At 42.5% G+C, this 18234-nt stretch overlaps 2 protein-coding genes across 4 annotated transcripts in view; both read left to right on the top strand.

Moving 5' to 3' along the window:
- Positions 1-11906, top strand: part of FNDC3A (fibronectin type III domain containing 3A) — a 127874-nt gene extending 115968 nt beyond the window's left edge. For all 3 annotated transcript variants that reach the window (XM_050895290.1, XM_050895298.1, XM_050895307.1), the window contains exons 21-26: positions 1563-1712; positions 1797-2080; positions 4094-4303; positions 5718-5884; positions 6490-6617; positions 9431-11906. In XM_050895290.1, coding sequence (XP_050751247.1) covers positions 1563-1712; positions 1797-2080; positions 4094-4303; positions 5718-5884; positions 6490-6617; positions 9431-9745 — 1254 coding nt within the window. In that variant the 3' untranslated portion in view covers positions 9746-11906. The remainder of the gene's footprint in view (positions 1-1562; positions 1713-1796; positions 2081-4093; positions 4304-5717; positions 5885-6489; positions 6618-9430) is intronic.
- Positions 11907-12261: 355 nt separating this feature from the next.
- Positions 12262-15260, top strand: MLNR (motilin receptor). The gene is made up of 2 exons (XM_050915165.1): positions 12262-13027; positions 14947-15260. The coding sequence occupies exons 1-2, from the start codon at positions 12262-12264 to the stop codon at positions 15258-15260; spliced, it is 1080 nt and encodes a 359-aa protein (XP_050771122.1).
- Positions 15261-18234: the final 2974 nt, after the last annotated feature.

Genomic DNA, 18234 nt, shown 5'->3' with positions numbered 1-18234 from the left:
CAAGCGCTGAGTAGAGGAGAATCATTACTCCTTTTAGCCTTCTTGCTGCTCTTTTGCTGATACAGCCAGTATGTAGTTTGCCTTCATCAGACAGATGTTGCTGACTCGGATTCAGCTTTCTCACCAGGACACACAGGTTCTTTTTTGCTAAAGTTGCTCCTCAGCCTGTACTGTTCTATCCCAGGTCCAGGACTTTGTGTTTGCCTTTGTCTTAGTTGAACTTACTGAAGTTTGTATCAGATCCTGCTTGTTGAAATTCCTCTGGTAGCCATACCCTTCAGCATACCAAATGCTTCCTCCCAATTTGTTGTCTTCCCTGCACTTGTTGGCTTGGATTCCCCTACTTCTGTTAAGGTGAACTCCGTTAGATCTACAGCAGCAACAGCAGTAACATTGAGAAATTACTCCATCTTCACTGACAGTTGCACAGCCATCCACAGCTGCATTAGTTCTCTCACCAAACACATCTCATTATAAATGAAAGAATGGAAAGGGAGTCCTTATCAGTCACAGCTCAGGAGCATCAAATGTTATCCTTTGAAATGCTGTTTGTGTTCAGTCACTTATCTTCACATAGCCTAATGCTGAAAGTAGCAAATACTTGTCTTTCAAGAGGAAGGTAAAGAAAATAAACATGCGTTGGAGCAATTATTATCTGCACCTTGGTGTGATTGCTGTCTTGGAATATTTAATCCAAAACAGCAGCAGCATTTTTCTTCTGTTTTCTTGGTGATCTAAGAAGTTTTTTGTTGATTGGCAGGGGGAGGGGTTGGCTTTTTCTTTATTACTTCACTGCTGGTATCTTTCCATAGTCTCATATCTTAGTCTGGCACTGGTACATGTGATTTTAATTGTACTTCAAATTATTATTTCTAAGGAGTATTAAAACCATTCAACTCCCAAAATTGGGAGGCTAAGTTTGGATTCCTAGGGCAGGTAGTGAGGAAAAACAGGCTATTCGAGCAGGCATTTCAGTCTAGGTCTGTGTTGTTGCTTAAGTGTCTCTCCCAGTTGCTTCACGACTCTATCTTGGGAAAAGACAGAGTGCACAATTTTCTGCTTCCCACTATGCTCGCAGCCTAGTTTCCACGCACAAGAGCCATGATGTGCTCTAAAGGAGGTGTCCTTTAATCTGTAAGATGAAGACACTAGCACCAGTGTGCTTTTGCCTATTGTCATTCCTGCACTATAGACCCAGTCAGTGAAAACTCTGGTACCCTAAATCAGCCTCTCATGAAGACCATTTCTTGCCATTGATTGTTCTGGCTCCTAAGCCAAATGCCGTATGCTAGATGATCTCTGTATTTAAGCACCTGAAATCACAATTACTTTGTATAGAGTAGTCTTTGCAACAGTAAATAGTGGTTTTAAAGTATTGGTGACCCAAGGCCAGTAATGCATTCTGATTTATTTGTATTGCACTAAATTAAAAATCAGCAAAGAAATGGGAGGGTAACATTCCTGTGAAAAAAAACAATATAGATGTGATGAGTTTGGTTGATTTTTTTTTTTTTTTTCCAGTCAGTGAATTTAACTTCTAACTATTTATATCCATTTTAAAGGTTCCAGTGAGTAATGGAGCTGATGTCACAGAGTATCGACTGGAGTGGGGCGGTGTGGAAGGATGCATGCAGATCTCCTATTGTGGGCCTGGGCTCAACTGTGAAATGAAAGGGCTTTTGCCTGCCACTATATACTATTGCAGGGTTCAGGTAAAGATGTAAAACTATTGTTAGTGAAATCTGGAAACGGGACTTGACCCTGCCGTAAAAACATGGTCTCCTTTGCATTTGCAGGCAGTGAATGTTGCAGGTGCAGGCCCTTTCAGTGAAGTAGTGGCATGTATGACTCCAGCCTCTGTACCTGCAGTTGTGACTTGTCTTCGGGGACTTAGTGAAGATGAAGTTGAAAGTCCACACTATTCTCCTTCCACATGCCTTGCTATAAGCTGGGAAAAACCTTGTGACCATGGATCTGAAATCCTTGGCTACAGCATAGACTTTGGAGATAAGCAGCCAATAACTGTTGGGAAGGTTCTGACCTATTTTATAGATGGCTTACAGCCAGATACTACCTACAGGTATGCCATGCACAGCTACTTGACAGCCTACTGTTTCTTCTACATGAGCAGATTCTTTATTTGTTTGTTTCCTTGTATTTTTTTTTATTCTCTGCATTACTCTCAGAGAAGCATTAGTACATAGCCATGGAGCAAAAGGAAGCTGTGTAATGATGATCACTGTAAATAGATGAGCTGTGCTGTCTTTATTTTCTTTCAAGAACAATTTATGTTAGTTTGTTTATTGTGGTATTGTTGTATCTGTCTGGTTAATGTGTCAGTTTAACTGAATTCAGATTACAGGTTCAGATTCATCACTGTTTTTTGGAGTGGTTGCTTCATAGATAGATAGCCTCTAATCTGTTTGACAAAATAAAATCCATCCAAGGAAGGACTGTGTCCAGTCTTTATTGACTGGATTGTCTGATCTAATGACAGCTCATCACAACTTGCAATGCCTTTTCTGTAGAAATAGCAAGTATTTGGGTGGCAGTCAGCATGAAGAATATCGATTTGAAAATCCAGCAATCAATTTTAAATCTCTTTTGAAGAATTTTAGTTGCTAAAATCATCCCTTACGTTTGGCCTAAGGGTTACTGAAAACTATAAATGTAAAAATGAATAATTCTGCCTGAAGGCACTCTGTATTCCTGTTGCAAAAACATAGCCTCAGTGTTAAAACTTAAAGGAGAATGTCAGTCCCACTGAAGTCAGAATTTAAGCCCACACTGATTTCAGTATAGTTAGGATATCATCTGGGTGTGCAGTTTTCTGAATCCTTGTTTTTACTTTTTTAATGCTTTATGTAAGACTACAAGGTTTCTGTGTGCCTTATAAGTGTTTAACAATAATGCTGGCAATTTGAAGAGTCGTTGCCCTCTGGGTCAACAAACTGAAAAAAGAGAAGCTTCTATTGCAGAGATACTTCTGTACTTCTACTCACAGAAGTGCTTTTATAGAATACACTGTCAACTCTGTGCAAATAAAAAATTGCATATATTAACCTTAATTCTGTGCTATAATAAATTAGCATAATGTTAAATATTACTGTAGTGAAGGAGAAATATTTATTCATAAGCCTGCACACACATTTGTGTTTCAATATTTTGAAATTGTGTGGTTGATTGTTTCAGAATTTAATTATTGTGATTACTTTTTTCCAGTTACCTAGATACTACTTTAGACAAGCAAATGTTAGTCAGCAAAATGAGATTAGACACACTTTGCTCTCTACGGCTAGCTGTGAGATATGTAAAGAGCCTCAGATTTCTCTGTTTTGTGCTTTTTCCTTTTTAGAAATAAATTTCTTGGCTACTTTTAATTCTTACTTGTAAACCTAATGCCAGCATTGTTTTCCATGGAGTATCCAAAAAAAAAAAAATTTATCCCTGAATTTCGAGTTCTACAAACTCCTCAGCCATGTCTTTGACTTCTTCTAGTTTCCCCTCTCCCTTTCCAGGCAGACCCAAGATGGCTTGTGTTTTCAGGCACACAGAGATGTGTTACCAGTGAAAACAGCAAGAGAGGTGGCTGGGCACCATCACTTTATTTTCACATGAATCAGATCTGTTCCAAAAAGCCCATAAAACTTCCTTGTAGTCATCCTTGAACTCACCTGATATAATAGCCAAAGATACGGATTCACCTGTTTTCGGGCTGTGGTTTTTTTACCTTCCCTCATCTCTCCAATGTGGCTATCAAAAATTTTGGTACAAGGCCTGCGGGGTCAGGAAGATGGACCACTCTTGAAGTACCTGATAGAGCTTTTGCATCTTTTCTCTAATGTGAATGATGCAAATATGCTAACATTTTTATTTTTAATCAGTCCAGCTCCTTAAAATGTGGCAAGGAAAGTGACACTCCTGCATATTCATGACAGTCTATCAAAGCATAATATTGATAAAAGTCTTCATTGTAGAAAGTACCATCTATTTGGTACAATTATTCTTTCTTGCGTGTGAATGGTGGAAATGGCCAGTTATTTTTTAGAATCTAATTTCAAGTTAATTTATTCTCTCTTTTTTCAAATACTAGAGTACGAATTCAAGCCCTAAACAGTCTCGGAGCGGGTCCTTTCAGCCACACCATAAAACTGAAAACAAAGCCTCTCCCCCCGGATCCACCTCGCCTGGAATGTGCTGCATACAGTTCTCAGACTCTCAAGCTGAAGTGGGGAGAGGGAACTGCAAAAGCATTAACTGACTCCATTCAGTACCACCTTCAAATGGAGGATAAGAATGGAAGGTTGGTTTTGGCATCGCTTTAATCTGCCCTGTATCGCTGTGGTCTGATGCTTGGGAGATGGCAGCAAAGGGCAAAATTCCATATGCTTTGCTGAATTTACAAGAGACATAGGAGGTCGTCTCGTCTGGCAAGACAAGAAGGGCTCTAGTGTTCCATGCTAGGAAGTAGCGGATTAAAAACTTCATAGTTTTTTATTTACAGTTCAATATGAAGAGTTTAATGAAAAGTTTCGTACCAGCACGCTTTTCTCTCTCTCACATTTGGTTAAGTATTTTGTCAAAGTATCAAGTCTAACCAGTCTTGTGGATTTTATATACTTAGTATTGGAAGGGGTGAATTCTTTACTCTCTGTGGTCTTTATATGCAATTATTGTTAGTGGAAAATAAACACCTGTAGGACAAATGATTATTTTAAGGGATCCCTTCTCTAATTAAATCGGAATGTAAGCTGAGATGGTACAGCAAGTACCCTTGCCTAAATGGTAAAATGAACAGTACTGCTACACTGTGTACCATGTCTGAATCTCTGAGTAGCTTTAGCTTGACAGTGAGACAAAATAGATCTGCTAGGTGGAATTGCTCTGCTGTAAGGAGGAAAAGAAATTAGACTTTTAACTGGAAAGAAATTCGTTGCCATTACCAAAGACTAGGTCATGTGCAGGTACCATCTGTTTTAAATTTCAAAGAAAAGAAAAAGTCGAAGTAGATTATAACCCCTGCAGAAAGAGATAAACTTATGCTGTGTCCTGGGGATACCAAAACTGAAAATCAAATGAGAGCTGCCAAGATCAGTCTATGTAAGAATTGTAACATGAAGGAGAGTGGCCGGTCTACAAAGCTCTCAGAATGGGACTTGCTGTGCACTACAAGTGTGACTCTGGCCTCCTGTGCAGATCTGAGTGAGCTTCATCAGTCGCCCATCTCTGACAATGATGTACAAGAGCAGTTGGATCCATGACCCTTTCTTAGGTATATTAAGGGAGAGTTGCAAAGGAGCAGAAAGCTAAAATCTAGTTACCTAATTTTGAAAAGCTTGAAGATGTTGGGGGAGTAGATGGCCAAAAAAAAATAGCAGTGTATGCAGCTCATTGAGAGAGAGAACTGATATCCTTTCCCATTGTTTCAAGTGCAGAAGGGTTTCTGAAAATGCTTAGGATCATTTTTGCCAAGAGACAGTCTGTAGTACTCTTTGTGTAAAAGAGATTTTTATTTCAAAGACATGAGAAATAGAAACTTGGCCCTGGAAAACAAGCTTATTGTTTTTTAGTAATGCCAGAACACTAACTCTGAAATAAATACTTCTGGGCTTCTCATTAGATTCTGGGAAATTATGGGAATAGATTTCAAGACAATACTGTAGCTACTTCAGACGTCCTTTTCTGTGTTTAAAATATGCTACTCTTTCCATTTTCAGGTTTGTATCCATATACAGAGGACCATGTCATACATACAAAGTACAAAGACTCAATGAGTCAACATCATACAAATTTTGTATTCAGGCATGTAATGAAGCTGGTGAAGGTCCCCTTTCTCAAGAATATGTTTTCACTACTCCCAAATCTGTTCCAGCTGCCTTGAAAGGTAAAGGTGCTTCTTTTTTCATTTGGGGGTGGGGGGATGGCAAGTTGGTTTTGGTATTGTGTTGTATTTGGAGGATTTAGAATGCTAAGCCCTTTTCCAAGTGCAGGTAGGGATAGTAAGGGAATGCTCCTTTCGTGTAATTGCCTAAAGCCTAAAATATTCGCTCCAAAAATGAGAGACTTGGGGTTTATGCATTCTTTGACATAAGAAGGTTTGTACTTAGAATCCTTGCTTACCAGGAGAGAGTGACCAGGCTGTAACAGTAATTGAAGGTGAAAATTCTTCCTAGCATGTTTAGAATAATTGTAAGCATAGCAGCTTTTGTTTGTTTGTTTGTTTGTTTGTTTGCATACGATACACACTTGCAGTCAGCAAATTTTACTTCCTTTCTCTCGGATGATACCTAAACTAGCAATAGAGACCTATGTGAATTGTTAGTTGTTGTTCCAGAAAACCTTGTAGGAAGAATACATTTGAATCTGAATCTTTTGTTTCTCTGAGACAAAATAGCAGATAGAATACAGGATTTTACAAGGCATTAGAATGTAACGTGAAGTGATGGGGAAAGCAGAGCTAGCTGTCACTTTTGTGGTTTCTTCCTTCAGCACCAAGGATAGAGAGAATAAACGATCACACTTGTGAAATCACGTGGGAGGTTCTGCAGCCCATGAAGGGTGATCCAGTTATCTACTGTCTTCAGGTCATGGTGGGAAAAGACTCGGAATTCAAACAGGTATGATGTGTTTAAGTGTGTTTTTCTTCAACTAGTATTTGTGATAACTAGGTTAGATTAAAGTTTATTGTGTTCCAGTATGTTTTTAGTCACCATGCTAACTTTTTGTTACTAAATAATATAAGGTAGTACCTCCTAAAACCATTGTCATAGAGAAAAGAGATTTAAGTAATATAAATACTGCAGTAAGTTGCAACGTCTCTGCGTTACACTGATGTTTACTAAATACAACTTGACACCTCAAGTGGTGAGGAAATTGTCCACTAATGAGAAGAACTGACAAAAAGAAAACATCCACCCAATGGTACAGAATTGAGACTTACGAGAAAAGGAACAAAGGGTTCTCTTTGCACTAAGAGCTGTTTGAAGGCACTAAACAATATTATAAAGGCTTTAATGTTGTCAAAGTCATACTTCTGTACAGAGAACTGCAGATAGGAAAGACCCTCTACTTATGCAATGTAGACATTCAGGTGGAGGGAAACTCTTTTAATATAATTCAGTGATTAGTTTTTTGCCATAGGACCATTTCAGTAGTAGGGCATGCTGTAACTACAAGGGTCAAGCAGTTGAGAGTGTGTTTTAATTTCAGGTTTGATTATCCAAAGATGCAGTTTGAAATGCCAAGCTACAAATTAGTCTGCATTTAAAAGAGAGTGTGAAGTGCTAATTTTGCTTCTCTATAAACTGCCTGATAATTGACATGAAATTAGGCTTGGGAACTCGGTTTCACACTATTAAGCAAACGGGTTTCCTTTCCTTCCAGAAAGGAAACACAATTAATTCTGGTATATTATAATTTTATTATAGTTCAATATTAAATAAATTTTGCCTGTGCTTTGGTAGATTATAGGCGTTAATATTTTCATAATTCATAACTTCTAGTGTAGTGCTATGTTTGTTCTGTCCATTTGTTAAATTTTTCAGTAAAAGATGAACCATAATCCAAGGTGTTTGTTATCTTGCCATGTGAATGTTCTTTATTGTAACTTTAAAATTGTAAATGCAACATTAATTATGTAAGTAAGGTGTGGTCAGTGTTGCTTCTAGACACAGAGTCAGATCACGCTTTGATTAGCAATGTGCATTGCCAAATGAACTGGACAAGAAAATAAAGGTTACGCGTTAAGCCTGGAAATAACAAAGTACACTGAGGTGCATGATTCCTTTTGCCTCTTCAGAACAGTTTAGCACAGTAAATTAAAATAAAATGAGAAGACTAGTCTGCAAGAATTAAAATCGGAACAGTCAAGAAGTAAACACCGTGGAAACGGCCTTTAAGATACTTAGACATGATGGTGACAATTTTCTTTGACCTGGACAAAAAATAAACCGCCTGGAAGTCCACTCCAAGCTGTTTACTACCGTTTCCCTGCCAAAACTTCACTCTCCTCTCCTCCTTCTCCCTGATCCATCAGCCAAGTTGCTCATGTAGTTGCTCCCTACATGGTTCAGACAAAATAAGTTAGTAATCTGCTGTTTGAGCTATATACATCAGTCAAGCTCTTGAAGGGGTTAGGAAGCAACCATAATAAATACCCCAGCAAACACGTTTGAGGGGAAGGCAACTTGTGGCAAGGCACTGGGGACAAGCAGCTGAGGCCAGTAACCCATGCCAGCTGGCGTAGCTGTAGCTGGAGTAGGATGTGTGTCTGTGGCCTCTTTGCTCGCTACCAAATGCATGATAGAAATTAGCAGAATTTTGAGGAAGCTGCACTTCTGATGACCTGCCCTGTCTCGGTGTGGGAACAGTTTCTTGAGAGAAAGAAAAGTCTCCAGGTTGTAGATTCCAGTAAAGCTCAGCTGCCTGGCTGTCAGAGGACTTTCTAAGTCTATGAGTAGCCACAGGCACAGCAAGAGCTCTTCAGAGAACAAAATTGGAAGAGATTTGCTGCTTCTTTCATTGAATGGTTGGTAGTTTGCATTTGTGAAACACTGTCTAACAGTGTGGTAACTGTAGGGAAAACTTCTGCATGATGTGATATTTCTGTATCCTGCTACCAATTAAATAAAGCAACTCCAGGTAATGGGGGGGTGGGTTGAAGGGGTTTAAAGAGAGAAATCAAATTGTACTATGCTACCCACCTAACAGCTCAGTACCTATTGGTATATCTATAAACAGAAAATTGCACCCGCATGGGTTTTCGTTGGCTTTTACAGGACCTTAACGTAGCTGCAAATTAATTTGAGAAACCAGCATTTAGATTTCACTGAATTGGGCACTTCATGCTGAAGAGTTGTGAACTCACATTAACCAGCCAACTGAGAGACCCTTGGAGAACAGGCTAATAAGTCATCTGTGTCTTGGGATCTGATGAAGTTAAGAATCACAGAGAGAACTCCTTGCGGCTTTCTTGATACAATGTTTATTGGGATAAATTATAATATTTTAAACACATGATATCTTAACTACAACAACATATGTTGGATTGGATTAGACTTAATGAAGTAGCTTGATACAGAGTTAATTACCTAAAATCCTGTGATACGATATTGTATATTACATCCCATGGTGTAGTATTTACACTGTAAGTGGTCACTAAAACACCTTAACACTGGGGCTTCTGACAGAGTTTATTTGGCGTGTACTCATCATGCCATAAAAGCACTTGTAGTTCTTTTCCTGTGTTTCACCAAAAGGACTAGAGACTTTATCTGGCATTTAAATTGCGTTTGCGAGCTTTTTGTCCGTTTTTCTTTGCATGGGTGAAATGGTTTACAGTTACCTTCACCATAAACAAAACCATACTGAGATATATATGTGTATGTAGGGCGGGTTTAGTTGATGTATCCTTTTTTTCCTTTATTGCCAGATTTACAAGGGTCCGGACTGGTCATTCCGATACACAGGCCTCCAGCTGAACTGTGAATACCGTTTCCGCGCATGTGCCATTCGCCAGTGCCAAGAGACAGTAGGTCATCAGGACCTGATAGGCCCCTACAGCGCACCAGTGCTATTCATCTCTCAGAGGACTGAACCACCGGCAACCACCACCAAGGACACTGTGCAAACCACAAGGACACAATGGTCACAGAGCGACCAAGTGTGTGCTGCTGTCATCCTTGCACTTTTTGCTATCTTTTCCATTCTGATTGCTGTTATCATTCAGTACTTCGTAATAAAGTGAAGAAAAGAGATTTATTTTAGAATGCTGCCCATTACATTTTACTTTCTCATAATCTAAAAGTAATTCTGTTCTCTTGCTTTTACAAAAACAGGCATTTAGCACCGGCATTGGGACTGATGCAAACCTTTTCAGCCACTTTAAAATGCTTACTGGTAGGTATAGGCTGACACGTTATTAGAACGCAAGCCACAGAAATACAATCTCTTCTTTAATATGCCTTCTTGCAGTACAAACTCTATATGGGGCAGGTAAGCAGTGTTTAATGAAAAGGGTTTGACCAGTAAACACGAGTGTAAAAATGGTTTCCTGGCCCACATTTTTAAGGGTTGCTACCATAACAGGGAAGAATGTGTAGATCGCATTTAAAACTTACACTAACAAACTTGTGCTGTATACAATATTAATCTGATGCTGTGAAAGCAATTTAGCGCTGTATTTCTACCTCCTCATTTGTCTTAATTATTTGGGAAGCAGGATTTATGCTGAAAACCAGACGGGGCTTTTCTCAGGCAGCAAATAATAAACTGGATGGAAGAGTATGCATGACGGAAGCTTCTTATCTGATAAATGTGGAGTTCTTCACTGCAAGTAGATGTTTTCGAAAGACTACAAGGGGATGGCACAAGTGGTTTATCTTACCCCCAGGATTTGATGTTTACTTACAAAAATGCCTCTTTTAATTCTTACGAATATAGAAGGGAGAGTGTGAGAGAACTTCTTAGACTTATTATTTAAATTGAAAAACACATTTCCGAAGTTGACCTTTGATTGGATGCAGTTTATACAGATGTCTGTGCCCTCTGATTTTGGCTAGTTAATAGATTTTTGAGATAAAATTCATTACTGAATTTCTGCTGTTTCCCCAGCATTCACTTGCCATATCCACCAGAATCAAGCACTGCCTTTTTTTTTTGTTTTATTTCTGTCTTTCTTTCTTCCTTTGGGGCACCAAATCAGAAGACGAAGTGTAGTAATTTGCACCAGAAAACTTAAAGCTGCTTTTTTCTTGAGATCCTGATGTTTAATGTAATGTCTCTTTGGATACTGTACCAAATTGTTGATTGCATGTAGTTAATGTTGCATTAGAGCACTTTGCAATTGCATAACTCATCAATGTTTTGTGAGCTTGCATTTGTGAGTTCTTGAATGACCAGACTGAATTTTATCAAGTATCCCATTGAACATCTTGCTAGATGTCAATGATTGCCAGTGACACAAAGCTTGTAGTGAAACTATCTTTAAAAAAAAAAAAAATCCTTGTCTCATCACACTTACGTTATTTGTTATACACTTTGTAATTAGCTATTTTTTATTTATTTGAGTTACAAGATAGTGAATCATTAATGACTTCTAGTTGTGTTCAGTTTAGCATTTTTAATGGTATTAAACACTTCTGTCGGTCTTAATAAAAAAAGGAACCTCTGTCTTGTGCTTTGAAGATATCTGAAGAATTTCTCTTATATTAGAACGGGCATGTATTGTAATTGTTTATATGTCCAATGATCTGTGCTGTAGAATAATGTTGCTGAGTTTCATTTAAAAAAAAAAAAAAAAGAAATGGCGGAGAACTTGGCCTCCACGTGGCGAGAACGATCTGTCTTTAAAATGTACTGTATGTTTACATTTTATTTCGAATTTGTCGTTTGTACGTATAGGCTGATACCTTCCCGCAGGATACCGCGATAACTGATGTTTTCTAGAACCTTCTTAAAAGTGCCATGTTTGGCAGTGCAAATGAGGTTGCGTGTAACAGCCCAGAGATTTCTTACGGTTGAATGTCTAAAACGGTAAGATTTGTTACTACAGTTAATCTGCAGTGACTTATGTTTTTCATAGTAAAATTCAAATGAGCTCCTATTTTTGATAGTCATTTAATAGTGTATTTGCCATTTGAGCCTCAGTGCGTATTACTGCATTGAAGACAGTTTTTAATGTAATCTTAATTTTACCTCATATACTGTACATTCCAAAAATAAATTAAAAAAAAAAAAAAGAAAAACTCTAAACTTTTTAAAACGTTATAGATACACTACCAAACATATCACTTTACAATTGTACAACGCCGGGCTCCATGAAGACGAACCTGTATAGTCTGATAGAAAATACATGAACTATGTAGCAAAGTATCTTTAAAAATCTGTGGAAAATAAAAGTATCATTCTTTTTTGCTGTTGTTGGTCAGTCCCGTTTGCATGTGACGCCGCCGCCGAAGCGCTTTGTCTTTCCCCAGCGGCGATGCCGGGGTTGCCCTCAGCGGGGCAGGGGGACCGCGGGTGCCCCTCTCCCCTCAGGGCGGCTGGCGGCGGCTGCCGAGCGGCGGGCGCTTCCCGAGGCGGCGGGGCCGCGGGGCGGGGCGGCGGCGCGCCCTACCTGAGGGCCGGTGGGTGCCGGGCGGCCCCCCCGGAGCTCCCCGCCGTGGGGCGGGGACGAGGCCGGAGGAGCGGCGCTGCCCCCGGCCGGGCGGCTCCCGCCTCGCAGCGGCGGAGGGGGCTGAGGCGGCCGCGTCCCCCGGCGGCATGTGGGGCGGCGGCGGCGGCGGGAACAGCAGCGAGGGCGAGCCGTGGCCGTGGCCGCCCTGCGACGAGCGGCTGTGCTTGGCGCTGCCGGTGCGGGCGCTCGTCCCCGTCACGGCCGTCTGCCTGGGGCTCTTCGTGGTTGGCGTGGCGGGCAACGTCCTGACAGTGCTGGTCATCCGCGGCTACCGCGACATGAAGACCACCACCAACCTCTACCTGGGCAGTGTGGCCGTCTCGGACCTGCTCATCCTCCTGGGGCTGCCCTTCGAGCTCTACCGCCTCTGGCGCTCCCGGCCCTGGATCTTCGGGCAGCTGCTGTGCCGCCTCTCCCACTACCTCAGCGAGGGCTGCACCTACTGCACCATCCTCCACATCACCGCCCTCACCGTGGAGCGCTGCCTCGCCATCTACTTCCCCCTCAAGGCCAAGGTGGTCGTCACCAAGCACCGGGCGAAGGCCGTCATTGGCGTCCTCTGGGCCTTCGCCTTCCTATCCGCCGGCCCCTTCTTCTTCCTCATCAACGTGGAGCAGCCTGACAACCACACCGACTTCAGCCGTGAGTGCAAGCCCACCCCTCAGGCCATGGAGTCCGGCCTGCTGGCCACCATGTTCTGGGTCACCACCTCCTACTTCGTCCTGCCCATCATCTGCCTCAACGTCCTCTACGGCTTCATTGGCCGGGAGCTGTGGCAGAGCAATGCCCGCCTGCGGGGCCCCAACACGGTCCTCCGGGAGAAGGGGCACCGCCAGACCATCAAGATCTTGGGTGAGTCCCTCCTCCGTCCTCCCTGGGGCTATGGCTGGGGCTAGGACCAGGGCTGGGGGGCCACGGCTGGGGCTAGGACCAGGGCTGAAGCACCTGCAGCTCCCACGCAGGGTAGGGATAGTGCAGGGGAACATCCCAGCCACGTTGCCGAGCTGACCGGTGCTCCCGGGGACCGCCGTGGCAGGGATTTCGCTTCCTCATGGCTGAGGCTTCACCTGGTGTAGCATTGCACATCCAGCAGTGTGACTGCTTTCTGTAGAAATACCCTTTTTCTCAATTTTACCAGCCAGAACCGAGTACAAGGCAGTCTGCAACTTCAGAAAAACTGTGGTAACATCAGTAGTCTCTTCCAGTGGGCAGCAACCCCTCCGGGTAGTATATTTCTGCTTCTGAAAAATAAGTTTTATTTTCTTAGCAGTCTTTCGTAGCTCTCCTAGGAGTACTCCACTGGTTGCCCAAGCAGGCTGAAAAACAGCAGCTTAACCCTTACAAGCCATTTGCAGACAAATCACGTAATACTGAAGCGCTTCCTGCTGATGTAGGATGCTGTTAATTTTTAGTTCATTTTCTTAGTCATATGTTCATTAATCTAGCATCAGGCTCTGGAAAGCTAGAGATCGCAGTCTGCCCTGGAGCTTTAAAGTTTGTAAACTTTTGTAGCGACCAGTCTGAAGAAGTAAAAAAGGAAAGAAAAGGAAAGAAAAAAGAAATCCAACTGTTGATTAATGAGCATAAAACAAAATGCCCTCGTTATTTTTTTTCTACCTTTAGTGAAGGTTTTACATGCTACACGGGAGACTTCTTTTACCAAGGATGTAATCAGCTGGATGGAAGTAGCGTAGCACAAAGGAAAGAAACTAATAAGCCCGAGAGAGTACATTTTGCTGACTTACTTGGGGAAGGTATTTACATTGGAGTAGGCACAAGGTTTTCCAACAGAAACACCCATGTCCACAATCTCCTCGGAACCCACTTAATCAGACCAATTCCCCCTTATCTCAAAGAGCCAGCAGCACTACGCGTGTGATGTATTTCAGGTGTAAACTTGGTTTGACTATATCCCTTTTTTTTAAGCTCTGAGAAACACAAAGGATGCTCCATAAATGATTGTTTTACTTACATGCATTTATAAACAAAAATAATTAAAAATACGTATACAGGAATACACTTATTTAATTGTTCCTCATCTGCTCCTGCTATGTTGCCGTTGCAAGAGTGTTTGTATTTGTTTGTATTGTGCTAAAACGTGACACAAGATCAGGAGAACAGCTGGAGTGACTCAGGCTAGAGATCCATCTAGTCAAATATCTGTCTCCAGCAGTAATTTTCTGGGGATACGTGTAGGAGCTTCAGTGCAAAAAAATCAATAGACCAACTACACTGTAAGTCGTTTACGTTAGCAACCTTCCTGTTACAACAGTGCGAATTCAGTGGGAGCTTGGGTGACTGAGGTTCAGCCCTTACGCTACGGTCTTTTTCAGTAATGTGGAGATGTTAAAGAACAGCTCTGTAGCGAAGGGAGCTGCTGTGTGCTTCCACAAAAACACCTCTTCTTAGTCTGGCTTTCATTTTCATATCACGCACATGGCATCACAGACGTTGCCGAGGGGAATCTTTGTTGTGCCTGATGTTATCATATGGAAGTTACACCACTGTTAGTTGTTTACATTTTTCTCAGCAAACTCATCTCATGGTTTAGCTGAAGATTTTACCAGTTACTTTTTAATCCAAAGACTAACAATCAGACTTGATGCTATTCCCGTTTTCATGGTTTTCCAACGATTTAATGCCGTTATTTCTATATATCATTTGTACCGGTTAGAAGAACCTGCAAAATCAGCCACGTAAAATCTAGTTTACTGGATGGTTGAAAAGTTAACTCGCTCCTTAACTATCGCATGTGTTATTTTGTCTTGTAGCTGTGGTGGTTCTGGCCTTTGTAATTTGCTGGTTGCCTTTCCACATTGGCAGGATCGTATTTATAAACACCCAGGACACCAGGATGATGCTGTTCTCCCAGTACTTTAATATATTCGCTCTGCAGCTTTTCTACCTGAGCGCATCCATCAACCCTATCCTCTACAACCTCATTTCGAAGAAGTACAGGGCAGCAGCCTGCAAGCTGCTGTTGCCACGCCAAGCTGCAGCAAGGGCTTTCACGGTAACGAAAGACGCTGGTGGCTACACAGAGAGCAGTGCTAGCACAAGAAACAAGTACGCCACCAGCTTCTGAGACTGCACCCCGCACTTTTCCAGGCGTCCTCTGCAAAGGAAGGGAACTTCCTTTTCACAGGAGACTCGCAAAAGGACGGACGTTTGTCAGGGCGCGTGGTATTTTGTAATCGTTTGGATTTTGAAATACTTGTATTTTTGTTAACAGAGCAAGCGGGGACCATAAAGTAGTGAGAATGATGTGCAACTCGTGAAAGATAACTCAGTAGGAAAAGCTGGAGTAAATTGCCAGTGAAACTGTGGTTTTGGTTTATTATATGTTGTTCATTGCATGTGTTCTGTGCAATTTCTGGTATTTTCTAAAAATCGTAACGTCAAGGATCGCAAAGGAGGAGGGAGTTTGAGGCTGCAGCTCTTCTTGGGTGCAGCAGTGGGTAAAACTCCCAGACAGCCTTTGCCATTTTAAAATTATTTTCTTATAAACGAGATTTTACAAAACTCAGTCTTGCAAGGAGATGGACGCAAAAGAAATCGCCCACCTCCCTGAACATCCTTGGAAGAAGGGGCATATATTTTTAGTACCTCGTCTTGTAATCATGAAGGGGAGTTTCCCAGGCAGTTTCACTGACTTCCCTTGGGAAAGCGTCTTCTCTGTGCAGCAGCCTCTGGGCTTAACCCTTTTGGTCTGACCCATGCGATCAAATAAGGTCTCTTATTTATATACTAGCAACCAATCCCCTGTATCTGCAAGAGTTCAGATATTCCTGATCACTTCCTCGTGATGGACCCATAGTGTTTGGTAAATGTTAGCATCACGTTATGTACTACGCATGCAAATAATACGCCAAGTTAATCCGTCTCGCCACAAACGAGACCCGTCACCGAACGTGCTGGACTGCACCCAGGGCTTACTGCTCCGTAACGCTGCACTGTGAGTCGAAAATCAACTCACTTGTTTTGCTCCAAAGATTTTAAATACAAACTTAAACTATACGATCTAGGAAAGAGGCTTGCTGTGAGGAAGAGCTAGAAGGAGCTGCAGTACCAGTTTCTCCGGAGGGCCGTCGCACCTGTGCGTTTTACCTGTTACCTCCCTGGCTATAGTGATACAAATCTGGACCAGAATCGATGAAGTGGGACTGCGCTTACAGGAGCATCGCTGGCGGTATGTCCGCGCTTGCCCTTGGTTATCTGTTAACCCTCGTTAATTCACATGTCTGTGGTTCAAAAAAGTAACGGTGGCATTTACTGTATGCTGGAGTTTACTGCAATGGTGTTTGCTGCCACGCGAAGGCAGAATTCAGCATCCAGCTCGGAGATCTCAAGACAGCGGAGCTGAGCCCAAGCCTTCTCTGGGCTTTAAAAATATGACCAATTCTCCATTTAACAATCCATAGCTCTGAGTCGCTGCACGCACGTTAAGCTTTCTTCTTCTGTCGGCTTCGTACTGGGGGAGAGCAGTTGTCTGCAGGGCTTGGGTTGGATTGCTTTTGCTGGGCGGGGGTTGTCATTAAAATGTTATATTATAATAAAAGAACAGCTGCTATTTTGTCTTTGTTTGGACAAGCTATTTTTAACTGTAATCTTTGTAAATGTATGTAGACCAAGGGAAAAAAAAGCTTTGTCACATTGGTATGTGGCCGTGGAGCTTCTTCTGCATGCCTGTGGTCTCCTGGTCATGGCTTCTCCTTTATCACTAGCTACTAAATTGCGCTGGGAGGTAAACACTTCCCCGGCACAAATTTCCACAAAAGCAGTCACGTAGGTACCAGGAGCATACGGTGTGAGCAGGAGGAGGGAGGGAAATGCCCTAGTGGGATGCTGCACTGAACCCCCCTTTTCTGGGGTGCGCTCCCTCCGGCAGAGAGCCCTGGCACCCCTCTGCTCTCTAAGCGTGCTGGGTGTCCAGGGCAGGACCCTGTGCGGGTCCCTCGTGGCTGTGACCCTGTCTCGCCGCTCGCAAGCTGCTCCTGGGGTGACTGTTTCTGCGGGGAGCTTCAGGCTTTGAGCTGCTCCTGCTCGGCCTCAGACGCCGCAGCAGAAGGCTTCTGCTCCCGGTGGCAGGCTCTGTGGAAACGGTCTGGTTTTCTGGGAAAGTCATTTGTGTTAGAAATACCCCTTTTGCATGCTTAGTAGAATAACACACGCAGCAAACCGCATTCGTGAGCTTGCAGTGCCTTTTTGTTAACGCTCTGTCGCCACCAGAACAAACGCTTAGGAAATAGATGGAGTTTGGGGAGTTTCCTCAGAATTAACCAGGCCTGGCACTGCTGTCTCTGGTGGTCGTTGTTTAAGGATTGTTTAAGGAGGGATGTTGTAAATAAAAAAATGCCGCTGTCTTATTTATTCCCAGGAACTCTGTGTCCAGGTGCAGCCGGGCTGTCTTTAAAAGAAGTATTTCAGAAGTGGTTTCCATACAGGCTATACAATATAAGCGAAAATGGACTAGAGGTGCAGAGCAACTTTGCCAGGCAGAGAGAAAGAAATGCTGCTGATGATGATAATTTTTAAAAGAGAGAGAAAATGGGGGATGTAAAAGAAAAGCACAAAGAATGGATGATAAAGCATGTTGAGGTACTCTGGTTTTTAAGAGAACACTTATGTTGAAATGCACAGGAAAGAAAAATCAGTGATTTGACACAGCCCACGACTGACCCTGGAGACTGGTTAGACCATGATTGTACTTAGGAAGACATTAAACCAAAATTAACCACCTGAAGTTTGAAAGGGATCTAAAACCATTCATTCTTGAACTGGTTTTTCTGAACAGAGTGGAAAGCAAGTCCTCCCATGGGCTGTAGCCTAAAGCGACAGCTTGGCCCCCGGCAGTGGGGTGGCCCAGGGGGGATGCTTGCCGGGTCCTGCAGGCTTTGGTGCCACGGGGTCGGCCTCTCCCGCTCGCTCGGGGATCTGCGGCATTGAGCTGTGCTCGCTGACCGCCTGCCCCATGCTTGCAAAGCTATCCGGCGCACTGACTGCCAAGCATTGCAATAAAATTTAAAAAAAAGAAAGAAAAAGAGCTGGTAGCTCAAGGG

The sequence above is a fragment of the Gymnogyps californianus genome, chromosome 1 (assembly GCF_018139145.2).
Source record: "Gymnogyps californianus isolate 813 chromosome 1, ASM1813914v2, whole genome shotgun sequence".
NCBI lineage: Eukaryota > Metazoa > Chordata > Aves > Accipitriformes > Cathartidae > Gymnogyps > Gymnogyps californianus.
This window is presented reverse-complemented; position numbering and strand designations above follow the sequence as displayed.

Coding starts and splice junctions, on each gene's coding strand:
- MLNR (XM_050915165.1), top strand. CDS start 12,262: ATGTGGGGCGGCGGCGGCGGCGGGAACAGCAGCGAGGGCGAGCCGTGG. Junction 13,028..14,946: donor CCAGACCATCAAGATCTTGG/GTGAGTCCCTCC, acceptor TTTGTCTTGTAG/CTGTGGTGGTTCTGGCCTTT.